The 18,335-nt window shown below is 36.1% G+C and overlaps 1 protein-coding gene across 1 annotated transcript in view; it reads left to right on the top strand.

The window, feature by feature from the left end:
• Window positions 1-731: 731 nt before the first annotated feature.
• LOC125669352 (receptor-type tyrosine-protein phosphatase alpha-like) overlaps window positions 732-18,335 on the top strand; it is a 34,886-nt gene continuing 17,282 nt past the window's right edge. Inside the window, exons 1-8 of the mRNA XM_056161490.1 lie at window positions 732-811; window positions 7,744-7,992; window positions 10,417-10,659; window positions 10,750-10,887; window positions 10,987-11,142; window positions 11,348-11,488; window positions 17,279-17,416; window positions 17,888-18,025. Of these exons, the coding sequence (XP_056017465.1) occupies window positions 757-811; window positions 7,744-7,992; window positions 10,417-10,659; window positions 10,750-10,887; window positions 10,987-11,142; window positions 11,348-11,488; window positions 17,279-17,416; window positions 17,888-18,025 (1,258 nt within the window). The 5' untranslated portion in view covers window positions 732-756. The remainder of the gene's footprint in view (window positions 812-7,743; window positions 7,993-10,416; window positions 10,660-10,749; window positions 10,888-10,986; window positions 11,143-11,347; window positions 11,489-17,278; window positions 17,417-17,887; window positions 18,026-18,335) is intronic.

Below are 18,335 nucleotides of genomic sequence, written 5' to 3'. Positions count from 1 at the left end.
TGAAATACTGACTTCAATCGAGACTGTTGAAACCGCTGTACCATCAACTTGTTTGTCAGTAGCTTACCAATACAACCTATCATTGGGTCATATGCTGTCTGACGTGTTTCATACCGATTGTCAGGCCGTTATTGGCACACTGATTTTGATTACGGATAACTCCGTTTACCTGATCAGGATATAGGGCTCACTGCGGGTGTGACCTATCAGCAGGGGATGCTTACTCCTTCTAGGCACCTGATCCCACCTTTGGTGTGCCCAAGGGTCCGCGTTTGCCCAACTATTTCATTCATTGAACTTTCATTCTGAACCATAACACAAGTAAGATTTCTTACCTTGTACACGTTATCATTGCACCCATATGGAATTGCATTATCCAGAGTCTTGATCCAGTGACCTTCTCGTTATCTACGAAAAAGAGTACTTTCAGTTGAGTTGTTGGTATCACGGTATTTTTAAATAGAATTCTGATCCTCGTGGCTAGATTGAATGACCTGGGGAGTTGAAATATTTAGAGAAGTTAAGTACCACCTGTGTACCGATATTAAATTGTTTGTACCAAGCAAGTATCTAAGAGCGGAATTGATCGCTGCCATTAAAATGCATGGTACTGCATTAGCGCCCATTGTCAGTCATGTAAATTCGCCAGAAGGAAATGCCATTAAATGCCTTGACAATTACAAATATGACAGCTTTTGATCACCTTATTTTCTTAACTCTAAAATAACACTTCCTGGTTGGTTTACGAATTCTGACATGGAGAGACTTGTCTTTTTGATATTATTGAGACTGACTTTGTCATCTGGATACCGTAAGTAAACAATATCTATATTATCTATATCTATCATACTATAAAAATAAACTTATGAAGATTAGGCACTAATACACGAGCGTTTCTACGAATGGTATATCCAAATCAGTGTCCTCCATTCATATTAACGAAACTAGTTTACATTTAGCATACACATTTTAAATATATTTTGTTGGGTTTTGAATACGAAAAAACATATCAAGTTGTTGCATTTCAAAATAGAAATTGATCTTAAACACCCGGGGTAATCCACAAAACATATGTATTTTACAGTTTTGATTGATTTAATATTTTACCAGCAAATGACAATAGTAACATATTGATTAATAAAGGTGGCGGTTTTAATAATCAATTTCATGACAAATATCAGACATTCATGTTCATACAAAACGTGCCAAACACTTAAACAGCATACTACCTCGAAAGCGGGAAGTTACAAAGGTATAGTTACATAGTTACATGACTCACAGTGGACCTCATGTCGAGTTATGCATGAAGGATATTGCATTTGAGGGAATTCCTAAGCGATGTTTCTCATTTTGCCTTACTCTACTGAACAAGGCGAGTTCTAATCCCCCATCCGTTATAGCAATCTGGGTATGAGATAATTGTCATACCTAACAGACCCCGCACACATGCTCCTCATACAAACTGTGGCAAACTCGTATTGATCCTAAAGTCCATTGCCTGTGATGTTAAGCGGTGCTAGTCTACTATATACGCTCATCCACCGAAAAAATTCATGGTTATACATGTAGATTCACGGCGCTATCACAATATTTGGGAAATCTGATAAATAGAAAAAGGACAGCATTCCATTTGATTTGAACATATTTTATTGGATTAATATACAAAGGTGCTAGTTACAAGTTCTAGAAACTTAAAAAACTTCTCCCGTATACAATCATATTTTGTTATACATGTACAAATAACGATTGTCGTACCAAAGCAAATCTAATAATCGTTATGATATACTATTATAACTAGAGCTGTCATTTCAAGACCAATATCCCTAGCGGGGCACACCATATAATGGATGAAAACAGATTTCCTCAGATCAAACCAGAAGTTGTCTAATCAAATGGTCATCTACTGTATTATTTTATTTGGAAATGTTGCTTTAAAACATCATTGAATCAATCAAATATCAAAATATTTCCGGTGATGCTAATATAAACACTATACCAATGAAAAGGATTAATTGTTTATTGTAATTTCTCTTAATTTGATACATCGTTCAAAAATTGCTAGAGTATGAATAACACACACCCTCATGCCACCAGAAAATGAATTAATAGAAAATGGAAATATTCGTACCTTCACTATCAATCAAAATGTAAAGATACATAAATGTTATTTTACTTTAATAAGAAATGTAAATGGTCTGATTCAAACCTTTTAATTTGCTATTGAAATAATCTCAAACAACGATATTCTTAAACCAACTAGAACTTAGCATAACTTTCTGATACTTTAAATATTCTAATTTAAAATAAAAAATAAATAACTTCAGTCTAAGAAAAATGTAAAACTTATACGGTACCAATTTTGAAGCACCAGATGCGCATTTCGACAAATAATGTCCCTTCAGTGATGATCAACCGAAATGTTTGAAATCCGAAATAACAGTAAACTTGTAGGCCCTAAGAGCTATTTTAGGGGGAAACAAAGTGCCAAAAAGTGTGGCCAAATTCGTCTAAGGATAAGAGCTATGCACTAGGGAGATAATCCTTAATTTTGAAATGAATTTCTAAATTTTATCACAGCAATTAAATATACAACCGTATTTTCAAGCTAGTAACGAAGTACTTAGCTACTGGGCTGTAGAGACCCTCGGGGAATGACAGTCTACCAGCAGAGGGCTCGACCCAGGGGTCATGATGTTATTCGGTACCAATTTTGAAGCACCGGATCTGCATTTCGACAAATAATGTCTCTTCAGTGATGCTCAACCAAAATGTTTGAAATCCGAAATAACAGTAAACTTGTAGGCCCTAAGAGCTATTTTAGGGGGAAACAGAGTGCCAAAAAAGTGTGGCCAAATTCGTCTAAGGATAAGAGCTATGCACGAGGGAGATAATCCTTGATTTTGAAATGAATTTCTATATTTTATCACAGCAATTAAATATACATCAGTAATTTCAACAATGTATTTACAACGTTTAAATCCAATCTCTTCAATAATTTTTAAGATATACTCTTTTTAGTTTAAAATATGATTTAAGTCCATACAGGTAGTATATACAAGGTGAAGATAACGAACAGTGATCAATCTCATAACTCCTACAAGCAATACAAAATAGATAGTTGGGCAAACACGGACCCCTGGACACACCAGAGGTGGGATCAGGTGCCTAGGAGGAGTAAACATCCCCTGTGAGTGGATATACGCTCATCAATGATCAATGATCAGAGCTATCAATTGAAATGTTAATTAAAAAACAAATAAAAGAGGTGATTAACGGGGGACATAATTTAATTTGCATTACTTGAACTTGAGTTTTCAACACGCTTTAGCAGTTGGTATTTATTATAAATATAATTCAATTTATTCAATGCGATGTACCTGTCATTCACGTTTTCTTATTGAATATGGATGAACTCCATCTGAGCCGAATACAGGATTATTTCATCTAAAATCAGATCTTATTATTATTAATTATATTACTTTATTAACGGAACCAACGTGTTACAGCCCCAGTGTGAATTACTCTGAGCTCAGGCATCGCAGCGAGAAATACACAATCGTTACATAAGAGAACTCTGATCAGCACGCCCTGTGGTACAACATGTACCGTGCAATAGGGACAGCAAAGAGAATGCTAAATGTTTAGTATAAAACACTATATATTTGTCACGGGATATAATTTATTCCTTATCATAATTCATATTTAATTTGTTTCATTGACAAAATCGTTTGTTCAATCATTCTTCCATTCATTCATTGTGTGAGAGTTAATTCCCTTTGATGGTGGTTAATATTATTGGAATGCCCGGGGAAGTAAGGTCGTGTTAGACTTGTTTTTCTAGTTCTGTGAGTGAGTGTACATGTCTAGCGCTAGCTTTAACATCACGCACGTACTATTTTTATCATTAAAAATCCCGACACCTCAAGACACGGACCTGGACTTAAATAGCTTTATAGCATTTGTTCACTGACTATTACTTCAGAAATCTTCTGGATTTTCTAAGCTGTCTTGCATGGTAAGACTTTATTTTAATTTAAAACTATTTTATATATCAATTTAACTAAAATGATCTTATTTAGTAAGATTATTTCCAAGTTAAAACTTTGTGCGCGGTTGGAAGTATGTGAGTTGAATTTAATATATTTGTAGATTAGCACGTTACGTTTAACACTTTCATCACATTCATGATTCCATGATAAATAAACAGCTTTGTCATCTTTACTTCGTTTGGAGTCTACCTGAACTCGGGAAAAATCTTTATTACAACATTATTTAACCCTTGACATATTGTTGAAGGATGCATGCAGTGCGTTTTGGAATGGTATTCATTTTATTAATTATGTTATCATTTATCAAAATGAAGGGAAACACAAGAATAAACAAACAGAATTAATAAAATGAATACCATTCCAAAATGCAAATCATGTACCTTTAACAATAATGCTTTATACTGAATATCTTTTTCGAGATCAAATACGTACTAGTATGTAATACCAGATCTATTTACTGTGACCATATGCTAACACAGCCTAACTTTACAGGTTTTTTTTAAATGAAACTTTTCGGTAAAACAGCAGAATAAAGAAGTTAAATGTACCGTCTAACTAAATATATCTTCCTTCCTTGCGCCGTGGCGTTTCTACAGGCAAGCTCCTTCTTCAACTGCACCACCGTCAGTGCGAAATAGCGGTTCGCCATATTGTTTATATTTGATTCAAGCGTTCAGGTAACCACCGATAAAAATCAAGCGTCTGGGAGTGAACGTTGGAAAATTTTTAATCAACACCACAAGGCATTTCATTACAAAAGTAACCAGAGAACGAATTACACAGTTTTTGGGGATAGTCCATCATTACACTTAGTCGGTGAAGTGTCAATACCGGGTATGGCCTCCCCTTGCATCACTGACGGCTTGACAACGTCGAGCCATGCTGTCAATAAGCACCCAGTTTTTTCCAATGGGAAGGTTGTTCCACTCTTCCACGAGGGCGTTTCCGAGCTCTGCCAAAGTCGTGGGTTGTGCTCTACAGCGTGAAAGGGCAACCTGCAGCATGTTCCATACATGCTCAATCGAAGTCCGGCGAGAGCGCTGGCCAGTCCATACGGACAATTGTCTCCTGCTGAAGGTACTGCTCCACCACCCTGGCGCGATGAGGACGGGCGTTATCATCCATCAGGATGAACTCAGGACCAACAGCACCAGCATAGAGTCTGCACCCCCGTCATTGTTACACTCTCCAGGACATGAATATGTGTTCTTCCATCCCTGCTGATTCTACCCCAGACCATGATGGAACCATCATCATAACGATCATGTTCACTGATGTTAGCATAATGGAAACGTTCACGTTGTCGTCGCCACACTTGGTGCCTCCTGTCTGTAAAGTCCAAACAATACCTGGATTCATCGGTGAACATAACTTGAACCCAATCATTCTGTGTCCAAGTGACATGATATTCAGCCCAGTCCAATCACTCCCGCCGGTGTTGAACAGTCAGAGGGACTCGAACACATGCCCTTCTCGAGTTGAGACCTGCATTATGAAGCCGATTCCATATCGTCTGAGTGGACACATTCACCCCCGAGGCGTTCAGGAGGTCGTTGCGTAAGCTGGTTGCTGTCCAGAAGGGATGGCGTCGTGCCTGAAGAGCCGCAAAATGATCTTGGCGTTGGGTTGTCGACCTCTGATGACCACCCCCATGTCGGTGCACTGCTGTATCAAAGTTTGCTGTCGGTTCCAGACCCTGTTCACAACGCTCTGTCTGACGTTTCGTGTATTTGCAACATCACGTTGTGTATAGCCAGCCTCAAGCATTCCAATACATCTGCCCAGATGTTTTGTCGTCAGGCGACGCCTTACACGTTGAGGGGTCATTGTGTTGATAAACGTAGTGTAAACATACAAGTGAGTTTGAAATTTTAGAAAGAATCAGACACCGATGCCTGAGTGAAAATCGCGCAATGGTAACAAAAGCATAAACTGAGATGAGAAACGCCTTTCCCATGGCATGAAATGCACATGCAAGTTTGTTGAAGATGTTGTTGATTTCACTTGGACACAATATTGTCAGTTATGCAGTTATTAATTTTTTAAAGAGAAAAATATCTATGATCCTTATCAAATTTTGAGTAGTATATTTTTTACACTACTACTTGCATTGTGGGGCGCTGTTTGGAGGAACAGGACATTCCTAATTCGCTTCACATTGAACATTGATTGTCAAGGCTAAAACCAAAAACATGTACTGTAAAATCATTTAAATTCGCGGAAGCCAATTTTCGTGGATTGCTAAATCTTTACAGGTTTGTAGGGACGTAATTTCGTGGATTTATATATTTGTAAGAAAGATAACTATGGAATGTAATTATGATTCTTTATTCGTTGAGGATGTAAATTCGTGGCTGATGAGTACCCACGAATTCCATGAAAATTAAGTCACCACGAATTCTAATGATTCCACAGTAGTCTGTGGTGTAAACACGTTTGTAGATTTACTGGTAATTTTTTTTTGTCAGTATCTGATACAATTAGCCATATTATGTAAACCTTTCCGTCTGTCCTATAGAAAGGATGGGTCATCCCGAAAATTTGACAATCTGGTTGTTCGTGTCGCTTGTCAGTTTAGTTCTTTGTATGATTTTTTTGTCCCCCACCGCAACGCGGAAGGGGACATAGAAATACCGGTGTCCGTGCGTCCGTGTGTCCGTTCGTCTGTCCGTCCGTCCGTCCGTCCGTCCCACTTCACTTTGTGGACGCAACTCCTCAGAAACCGCTCAACAGATTTTGTTCATATTAAGTAGGATTGTTATTCACCATGTGTAGTTGATCATCTTATGCCGGAAGTTTGATTCGACAATTTTGACAGGAGTTATGGGACTTTGTTGAATTTGTACATGCTACACTATAGGAACAATTTGTGGACACAACTCCTCAGAAACCGCTCAACAGATTCGGTTCATAATTTGTAGGATTGTTAGTCACCATCTGTAGTTGATCATGTTATGCCAGAATTTTGATTCGACAATTTTGACAGGAGTTATGGGACTTTGTTGAATTTGTACATGCTACACTATAGAAACACTTTGTGGACGCAACTCCTCAGAAACCGTTCCATGGATTTTGTTCATATTTTGTGGGATTGTTAGGTACCATGTGTAGGTGATCATATTGTACTACCATTTTGATTCGACAAATTTTATAGGAGTTATTGGACTTTGTTGAATTTGTACATAATACACTATAGGAACACCGGATTTCATTAAAATTTTGTAGGATTGTTGGTCACCATATGTAGTTGATCATATTGCGCCGCAATTTTGATTCGACAAATTTTATAGGAGTTATGGGACTTTTGTGTTTCAACTTTCTTGCGGCGGTGGGGGACATGACTACCTGTAACAATCTTGTTGTAGTTGACCTTGTATCCACGTCGTTCTGGATCCGACACTTCTGTAGCTACGTATACGTGTGTGTGTGTGTGTGTGTGTGTGGGTGTGTGTGTGTGTGTGTGTGTGTGTGTGTGTGTGTGTGTGTGTGTGTGTGTGTGTGTGTGTGTGTGTGTGTGTGTGTGTGTGTGTGTGCGTGCGTGCGTGCGTGTGTGCGTGTGTGCGTGCTGCGTGTGTGCGTGCGTTCGTGCTGCGTGTGTGCGTTCGTGCGTGCGTGCGTGCGTTATTTGAAAAAGGGTCCTTGTGATTATTTCCACATTCAGATAACATTGAAATATGCCTTCTTTCGTTTAAAGAAATCGTGTCTCAGAAAAACTATACCAAACAGGCTATGGAAGTATACGGCTGTCAATCACAAAACGCATGTCATTTATACCAATCCAGTAACGCTGTAGATGAAAATGTTCACACATGTACAAGGACAGCACCTATTGGAACTATAACTACAGATAGATCGACATGGTGGTATGTTGACCTTGAAAAGGTACTCAGCATCTACAGCATCAGAATACAGTTCAAAGATGGTGAACATGAATATGGTATTGGTTTTTATAATTCAATGAATTACAAAGTATGTTTTGATACATAAATGCTATATTTGTTTTCGTGTACACTTGGCACAAATTACCTCTTCCTCCTTAAATTGTCACAAATATTTTAATTTTAATGAGTCCTTCGAATATTTTTGAATTTCTTAGCAGATTGCTGAATTCAGGACTGCATCATATGTAGGCATATTCATCTAACATCTCTTTTATTTCAAAAATGTAGAGTTTGCTCCAGCATCTCAGGTTCTGAAATCACAGTAACTACTTTATATACAACAAAATCGATATATCATTGTTGTAACATTACATAAATAAAGATTTCATTATATTTTTAGAAATTAATGAAGTCAAACAAATTTGCTGGATATGTATTTTGTAGATTAATACAGTGAAAGCGCTGAATAAAAATAGTCTTTCGTATTGTTTTTGTAATCTAAAATTTCCATTGAGAACGTAAAAGATGGTAATTAAACATTCTAACAAATTCTGCATCAAATAAATGGAAGTAAACATACTTGCATATTTGGCATTTATTATATAATGAAATGATGTTTGATTATCAAATGTTTATGTATGGAACATGCATGTCATGAAATATGGTAGCTGCAGAACTGTAGGTCTTTGAGAAAATATCGGGACAGATGAGAGATAAAAATCCACCCTTTATAAAATTTTCGATTAATTGATTGATTTATTTTATATTGTTTAGCATCCCTCTCGAGAATTCTTCACTCATGTGAAGACGTCACCATTGCCGGTGAAGGGCTATTAAACTTAGGTCTATGTTATACGCTTACGGCCTTTGTACAGGAAGGAATCTTTATCGTGCCACATCTGCTGTGACATGTTTTTGCAATATCATCCGAAGGACTGCCTCATTTAGTCGCCTCTTACGACAAGCAAGGGGTACTGAGCACAAACACTCACACTATTGAGGATTCATATCGTTGTGTTCTTGTATTGTCGTCTTATAAATTTAATAAAAAATATTCCTAACAGATTTTCTTACTATAGTTGTGTCCAAATATACCATTAAACACTAATTACTCACAGCTCCAAATGATTCCGTTCATCCATGGTACATGTAGGTAGCCAGTCAATTCAAACCCTGTTGCTATTGGTATCTATTCATAATATTAATTCGTAACAAGTTATGTATTCGATTTTCTTCTATTATAAACACGAATAATTAATATAAATTAAAAACTACAGTTTATCTAAAGGTAAAATAAGCTCTTGATTATTGAAAATGCTACAAACGCCGAGTCTTGTCCCTTACGCTCGTGTTGCAGGGATGGGGACCGCTCCAGACTAATAACAGCACCGTAGCTGTTAGTTTAGCTTTTTGAATAAGTATTATTTGACCGCAATGCGATAATCTATTATTCAAAATATTTAACTAAAATATCTGTGGGGATATTAGTTTACATCTAGACGTTATTGTGTCAGTATGGAAATGAACCGGGATTCGAATTGACTAGCTACCTACATGTACATGTAACATAGCTACGTCAACGAACGAAATACATTTTTTTAAAGAGTTTTTATGATCGTATGGGCTTTAATGAATATTTGAAGGTATGTTTTGACACAACTATAGTAGGAAAATATGTTTGGAATTTTTGTTATACATGTATTAATCTATAAGGCGGCGATGCAAGAATATAGCGATAGAGTGCCTCAACCGTGCACATATCTTTGTGCGCCAATAATATATAGGTTGTAGCTGTAGGATTTCTGGTCGTTTCAGCCTTTTTTTCAGTTAGGCTCTAATTTTTTTTCGGTCGTTAGTAGTTTTTATATTAACAAAAACAACACCACATTGTCGGTATATTGTCGCTTACGAAACTTGGGCCGAAACGACTAGGTATCCAAGGCCGACACGACAAGAGGCTGAAAAAACTTTAGGTCATCCGAACCTAGGGCCGAACTGTAAAAAGGCCGAAACAACTTGCATCGATCTGTAGCTCTCTAAGCTGTCCTAATATTTCTCAGAGAGGTACTGTTCTTCAGCTAGAAATATGGGTGTATATATTGTATCATCCTGTATTTCTATTCCAAAATAAACGTATGTTGTATTATCACGTCTCACATACAAAATGCATCATAGAGGGATATCAAGTGATGATTTATTACAATTATCATACTTTCCTATTGTGGGAATGACACTGGTATATTCTTGTTTAGTCAGTTTCATTTTACACTTACTTTTCAATCGTTCCCGTTGCTAATTTTCTAACTTGAAATATATTCCAGTGGTCCTTGTCGATCTTGATAATCTTTTGATAAAAATCCACAGGAAAAAATGGGTTTTATAATAGAAAATTGGTACAAAAGTCAAATCCCATCGCTCATATATCGAGATGAAAATGTTTTCTTTTCAATTGATAACAGTTTGATATCAGAATGGGATAATTTCAGTCATGAGACAAAGAGGACGTTTTGCTGGTTTCTCGCTCTATGTGTCAAACACAACTATAAAGGAGGATGGGTATCTATGTTACAAGAACGGACAGGAGTTACCGCCCTTGGATTTCAGTACAACTTGTGTTAAACATGGACGTTACGTTATATTTTACAATGAAAGACTTGACGGAACAACTTATCCTACCGGATATGAAACAGCTATAGTTCACACTGAATTGTGTGAAGTATCCGTAACAGGTAATATTGTGTTATCTCATTGTACAGTTAAAAATCCACGTAGTGTATGTTGAACTAAGTGCTATATTTTCTTCGATATTATATTTATAGGTTGTAAAAAATCCGGTGTGTATGGATATAACTGTGATCTACCCTGTCCAAACAACTGCCAGGAAATGAGATGTGACATTGTCAACGGAACGTGTTTGGGTTGTACTGCAGGATGGATGGGAGATTTTTGTAACGAACGTAATATTACCTTTATCATATCATTCAAACATTATTGATACTTTAAAGTATATATATTCCACATAAAATGATATATGGCAAGGCACAACTTATCAAAAGAAGACATTTTTGTAACATGTCCACCTGGATATTACGGTCTACAGTGTAGATCTACGTGTACTGGACACTGCAGAGACAACCTGTCCTGTAATCACACCACTGGACAATGTGACTATGGCTGTGGTAATGGATGGACAGGAACACATTGTAACACAGGTAAGTCATCTGTCATTATCGTAAAAGATTTCGAATGGAAATGTAAAATATATACGTCTAATAACTGTCGTGGAATATTTGATGGTTAAATATTAATACATTTTAGATTTGATGAATACAACAGGAAAGTAGCAACCTATATGAAACGGAAATATGTATCTTTATTGAAATTAATAAATTTTCGGATAAAATCATATTTTATCAGAGTGTCCTGCAGAATCATACGGTCGTGATTGTATGTATAACTGTAGTGGACAGTGTCTGAATTACCTCCCCTGTAACAGGACAACAGGAATATGTGAGGGAGGCTGTAATCCAGGATATACCGGGGAACTCTGTGACAAAGGTGAGATGTTCGAATTGGGGTTTAGAAGCATTCTTGTACTTTCTGATCATTCATGTCAATGTTTTGTTTCTCTACTGGGTTCTTTTCAATTATAACATTAATAACTTCTCAATTATATATTTAGATTCGATTACAATCTATCACTTTTAATACAATTATTGCATAGGCAGGTTAATAATTTGAAATTGTTATCATTAAATGATTTTGTATTTACATACAACAGGGGATGCTTACTCCTCCTAGGCACCTGATCCCACCTCTGGTGTGTCCAGGGGTCCGTGTTTGCCCAACTATCTATTTTGTATTGCTTGTAGGAGTTATGAGATTGATCACTGTTCGTTATCTTCACTTTGCATAGATTAGAAATGATTATATTTCACATTGATAGTATGTTCAATTGGCCGGTACGGATTGAATTGTGCAGAGAGCTGCAGTTCCCATTGTCGATCTGAAAGTAATCATTGTAACCATACAGACGGACATTGTGAACAAGGATGTGACGATGGATTCCAAGGAAGTAAATGTGAAGAAAGTAGGTATCCAGTTGTTAATGATCAATGTAATATAATAGTCTTTAACGAACTTCACATGATGTGTTTTTACCCAAAAACAGTATTCGTATACATTTGTCTATTTTCTATCTTTGATGGGTTGTTTCATGTACAGTTACAAAACATTTTGCAAGTATAATGACGCTAGTCAGTATTCCATTATCAATTGAAAATATATATGCCTGTTTTAGTGCCCGTACCTTGTATTTCGTGGTGTTACAGGTAATATGTACATATCGCTTTCTAAATGTGTAATTGACATATGCCTATCTGATCTGTGTTTTATCTGTTCGTCGACTGTAATTGTTAAATTTCTGGTGAATCACAATACATCATAAATAGTACATAACTGTTATGTTTACAAGTTTTGTTTGTTTGGTTTCTCTGCGTGGCGTCAATTGCATCTACTTTCCCGCCAGTAGTCATGTTTTGTAGCTCTAAATATTGAGTTTTTTTCCTGTTTTGGTCATGAGGTATCGGGTTGGGGCCAAAATGGTCATTTATTAAATTTGTTGATAATTAAGCATTTTAACTTCTTGATAACTACCACTCCAATTCTTTTCAATGTTTGTATGAAGTAGCTTCGGGACAAGGGATATAAATTGTAAATTTCAGGACCCCTGCACTCCCTGGGCCTAAGAGGCAGGGCAAAATTAACCAAGTTTTAAATCTCTTTATAACCACAAATCTGTAAGAAAAACTAAATGCATAGCATAATGATGTAAAGCAGGAAGGTATCAACCAAACTTGTAAATTTCATGATCCCTTGGGTAGAAATTTTGACTCCAGGGCGGGGACAAACTTGGTATCTATAATATAAATCTAAAACATTGAAACAATATCTTATTTAATGTTATTGATACTAAATTGAAACTAAATACATATTTTTGAAAGAGTACAGTACACGACACGAGTTTTATGCGTGTTCCACGCAACGCGGTGGAACAAATTTGCCCCAAACACGGTGGGCCTTTAAAATTGTCGGCACCTTTGAAGTCCTATTTTTCCGCGCGAGCTAGACATTGAAGTCCACGGAGGATCTCCGTGGATGCCACCACGCATCTCCGTGGTGGCATCTGTACCTCCGTCGATGCCACCGTGTACCTCCGTGTGATAAAACAAAGAAATAATTTCCGAAATGATTCACCCCAAAAAACTTTTCGCTTAGCCAGCATGCATGCCCCCACCCCATTAATTATTTAGAAATTAGCTATCAATCATTCAATTCTTGTAATTGTTGTTTAATGATACGTTGGTGTTTTCGGTACATATCCATATGTAGACTTCCCTGCAGACGTTCACACCTTTTTATGAAACACCCAAATTCTCGACATCCTGTATATATTCCTACCACTCGTCGGTACATTGTTTCACGGCACGTGCAGCACAATTTCACCAAATAAAAGAAGGGTCATGAACAACGACAATCACATGCCAGTAATTTCAATTTGATAAATAGCAGTTCAAAGAAATGTGTACCATAAGCAATGGTCTATTTTTACGTAAAGTTTTCATTGTAATTAGGAATATGTGATTAAGATCATCTATATACAAGTACATGTTTACATTGGAGATGAATTTCATTATGTACTGAATTGTGAAGCAATGTGAGCAAAGAATCAAATTTTTATCACCTAAACAAATAAATATTAAGAATATCTTTACTTTTAAACAAACTTTTAGAAAACTCCGTACTTTCATTAAGAAAATAATAAAATAAAATGTGCTCCCCTACCTAGAATGCCAATACTTCACATTAATAATAACACGTTTTTTTAAGTTAGTTTTTTTCTAACTTGATAAATATATTTTTGTATACCATTGCATAATGGTGATGAGATCCAACAAATTGAATTGAGTACATGTAGTCTTGAAATATCACAAAGTATAGAGTTGACAACCATTGAAATACAAATGCAGACGTTTTCTCGTTTATTCAGTGACTCACAAACTTGCACGTCTTCTAAATGAAAGTTGTAAAACAAACGTACTAGGTATTGGTCAATTATAACATAATACGGGGGTAAAATTCATCTCATCTCCGCTAGCAATGGGTTTTCAGTCAACTTTGCCTTCGTGGACGAAAAATCTCGGCTAGCGAAGATGGAAAAAAAGAAGCCTCAGTCTATAGATAGTCCGCTTGCATTAACATGTATTATGAAGGTGAAATCGAAGAATTATCCAGTAAATCCAATGATGTTGCAGTACATATAGCATGTATTTATTTATTTTTGACTGAGAGGGAGATAGACAGCTAAGCACGTAACATCGTTTTAGAAGGGGTGGGGGTGGGGGGGTGGGGGGGGGGGGGGGGCTCGTTCATTAGTCCTAACCCGGACCAGCCGAAAAATTTAACATGTAAAGAAAACAAAATGGGAAATAAAAAACAATATCAGATTGAAAGGGGATGGGTAATTAATCAGAAAGAAATTGTACTTTCAAGATTTATATTGAACGTATTAAACTTCCCGTATATGCATACATTCATGAATATTGTAATCAATGATTACCAATGCTTGCTCTCTCTCTCTCTTTTTTTTTTTCATTATCTAATGCATCTAAAGATTAAATTAAAGATTTTAATAATCGATAGCGTATATGAATAAAAGCAAATAATCGTTAAGTCATTTCTGTTTATATTGATATTAGTCTTTTTTCATGAACTAGTTGCATTTGACACCCGGATTTACATCCTTAAATATTGATTATAGGCACGTCGAATCGGAGAGGGTGTAATTTGAAAACTTGAAAGTTAAGGATTTAGCCTTGTAGCTTGTAGCGACCTACCCACTGCACGATTTAAGAAATTGAAGTCGGAAGGGGGAATTGAGACAGTTTCAGACTACTACCCCCCCACCCCACCCCACCCCCACACACACACTCCCAATTTAAGATTAATTAAGCACCATTTTTGTTGTTACAATTGTATTTTATTGCTTGTCAAGAAATTTACACAACTTAACCGGCAATATACCCCTTCTGATACATTGAAAAATATGAGTAATGTTAGCACGGGGCTCTATAAAGTTCAATCTGCAGTTTGGTCATACTTCGTCATTCAATAACTTATTCAAAATTTTAAAAAAAAATGTTTGTCGGGTTAGCGGTACTATGATGTATGACTATAACAATGACCTGTGTATAACTTGTACATTCCATGCAAATTCGAAGGGGTTTTCGCCTCAGTAGAACAATGGGGGTCAGCTAATCCGTGTATTTGAAATCAACAGAAGTGCTTAGCTTCTTGCGGAAAGTGTGAAATATATTGGGTCGGCGCAAAATACCCGTGATCTTAGACTAGATCTGATATCGCGCCGACCGAATATATTTCGCACTTTTCAAAACCCAAACTAGCTAACCGTAATTTAGTTATACTGTGACAAAGACCCTAGGAATTTGCATGGTATATACTTCTTATACAAAAATCATTGCGTTATCCAGACACTCCCGATGAACTTTTTCTTTTTTTATGAAAACCTCTATCAAAGTACATTGAACATAAGTCTCGGTCAAATGTAATTAACTCGGGATTTTAAAAATAAATCATTCGATGGTTTGTATTTTTGCTTCTATTAATTATGTAATAAATTAATTCCAATTTGTTAATTATCGACAATGCTCTAATTTCTATACTGGATCAAGTTATATTTGTCAAGATGCATACAGAGAGAGAGAGAGAGAGAGAGAGAGAGCACATCGGTAATTATTAAACATCCCTATCACATGTTGTACATGTATGTTTTTCATTTACTGAATATACTAATTCGCATTCAAAACAGGAATTGACTGCAAGTACGCATTATTTAAACAGAGAATTTAAGAATATTTTAATGAAGAAAGAAGACTATTAAAGAAAAAAATTCAAAACCAGGTTTTCTTAAAAATATAATATATAGTGTTTGGTATCGTTGGAATTGGCTCAAAATGTTGAAAAACAATATAAGTATCAGGAGGGAAAATATTGAAATTTTTTTCTTTTCTTAAAATTCCACCCTTATCTTGATTATTTGGCCTGCAGCACATTTTCACATCTCCCGCTAGTCGCCCGTGGCCAGAACAAAGCTCTTAGCAGCTGTGTGTATTCGCAAATAACACACACCATGGAACACGGAGCACACGGTGTATCTCCGTGGATTTTCCACCGTGGTCTTTCCACGGTGGGGTGTATAAAACTCGTGTCGTGTACTGTATGTAGTCCTTTACCAAAATTGTAAATTTCTTGATCCTAGGGAGTAACGGTTTTGGTTTTGGTTCCGGGGTGGAGCACAAATTATTATAGTGATTATTGTCTTTATCATTCAAAAGAGTTCTTTAGGTTTGTTTGTATGGTATAAAAACTAAACGCATATTTTGAAAAAGCAGAAAAGGATATACCGAGATTGTGAATTTCACAACCCTAGGGTTTCATCATTATAGGCACGTGGGGGGGGGGGGGCATTTAAGTTTTAAGAACACATCTTGTCTCTTGTCTTATAGTGTTGCTGAATATTAGAATTTAGCTTAGATATACAGAACAGAATTTTTTCCTACAGTTCATAACCCTCGAGACTAGTGATACTTTTAACGAACGCTCTGAGGACCGATAAGATCTGTGAATCTCTTATTGTTTGCGCGTTCACTGCTAAAGCTCTGTGGGGGGATGCTGAAAATCGTGATATCCCTCACGTAAAGCTTGACATATAGATACATGCTGATGAATCAATTTACAAATACTCTCGGATCAGAAAGTTAGTGAGTAACCATCGTAATTACTAGCATAACCATGCTGTGTCAGGTGTTTTACATTAATTGATTTAAGATTGTAAGTTAAATATTTGGTTCTAATTGTGTTTTGTCACGACCAAGACCAAATGAGACAATGAAATCGCCCTTCTACAGGATTACCTGGTAAGGGTATCCTTGAACGAAGGGGGTCTGGCCATGTAAATTTAAAAAACGATAAAACCTTTTAGGAGAAGTAGTAGCTTAAGGAAAATATAAAACATGGCAATGTAACATTTTTAAACATGTATGATGAAAATTTGTTTTGAATTCACAGAGAGAGAATACCAGTACGGTATCCATCATTTATTATTAAAAGAAAATGATCTGTAAAGAGGAAATTTTGCCAGGTGTTATTTTACAAAAATCCTTTTGCACCGTTTGACGAAAATAAGGTGAAATACTGTGAAATACTGTAGTAAAGGTTTCGATGTTTTGAAATAATTATCATTTAGTCAATTCTAGTCCATTTTTATAGTTTGTGATGATGGCTGGTATGGAGAAAACTGCTCTGCACGATGTAACGAGAACTGTGTCAACCAGTCATGTTTTCATATCACAGGCACCTGTACATACGGATGTAAACCGGGATGGAGGACTCCCAACTGCACACAGAGTAATTTTATATTTGGCGTTTCTTATTATTGCGTTGTATAATTGAATATTAGCTTTAATATTTTTAATGTTCTTTGTATATTATAGCTTTGAAATATCAAATAATGATACATGTAATACATGCATATCAAGTGACTTTTATGCTTACCAGTATAATCCCTATTGATCTATATTTGCAAAATTCAAAGCAATATAAGCAATTTGAGTTATTACATTGCATATAAACACAAGAAAAACGGACATGCGAGTATGCATATGATTTTCGCACATAAATTGGTATCTTTAACATCTTTCATTCATACATTACATGCACATGTTTATCAAAAAGTAAGTACATAGTATAGAAAGAACAAGATAGAGCAGATATACTTTTCCATAAAAACTGTCAAGTTGTAGAACACATAGACATTATTTTGCAGTAAAAGTTCAAGATATAAATAAATCATTTTGTTACGCTCTCATCCTCTTCTAGAATGTTCAGTAGGAACATACGGAAAAGATTGTGGAAATCACTGCAGCAGTCATTGCAGAAACACAACATGTAATCCAATCACAGGATCTTGTCTGGAGGGCTGTACTCCAGGATACTTAGGGCGTATCTGCAACAAACGTATGTACTTTATCAAGATTAGTAACACTAATATTATTGTTCATTTTTTTAAATAATTTAATTCTTATTGTATCCTTGTATCTGATTGGTCAAATTCCAATTGACGAACGCAAGTTATTTTTGTATAACCTGGTTTGGTATGGGGACACACCTCCTTGACAACCAGATGCCGGAACTATTTTTTTTTCTCTCTCTAAATTTACATCGCAGCATTGTTTTCAGCCTTCTATGGAATAAAAAGTCAACGTGTACAATAAGATACTTCGGTTTGATACAAATGTTTTCTCGTTGTCAATATTAGCATCTACTT

Source organism: Ostrea edulis, chromosome 4, assembly GCF_947568905.1.
Source record: "Ostrea edulis chromosome 4, xbOstEdul1.1, whole genome shotgun sequence".
NCBI lineage: Eukaryota > Metazoa > Mollusca > Bivalvia > Ostreida > Ostreidae > Ostrea > Ostrea edulis.
The sequence above is the reverse complement of the archived record's forward strand: the minus strand, read 5'-3'. Positions and strand labels throughout refer to the sequence as shown.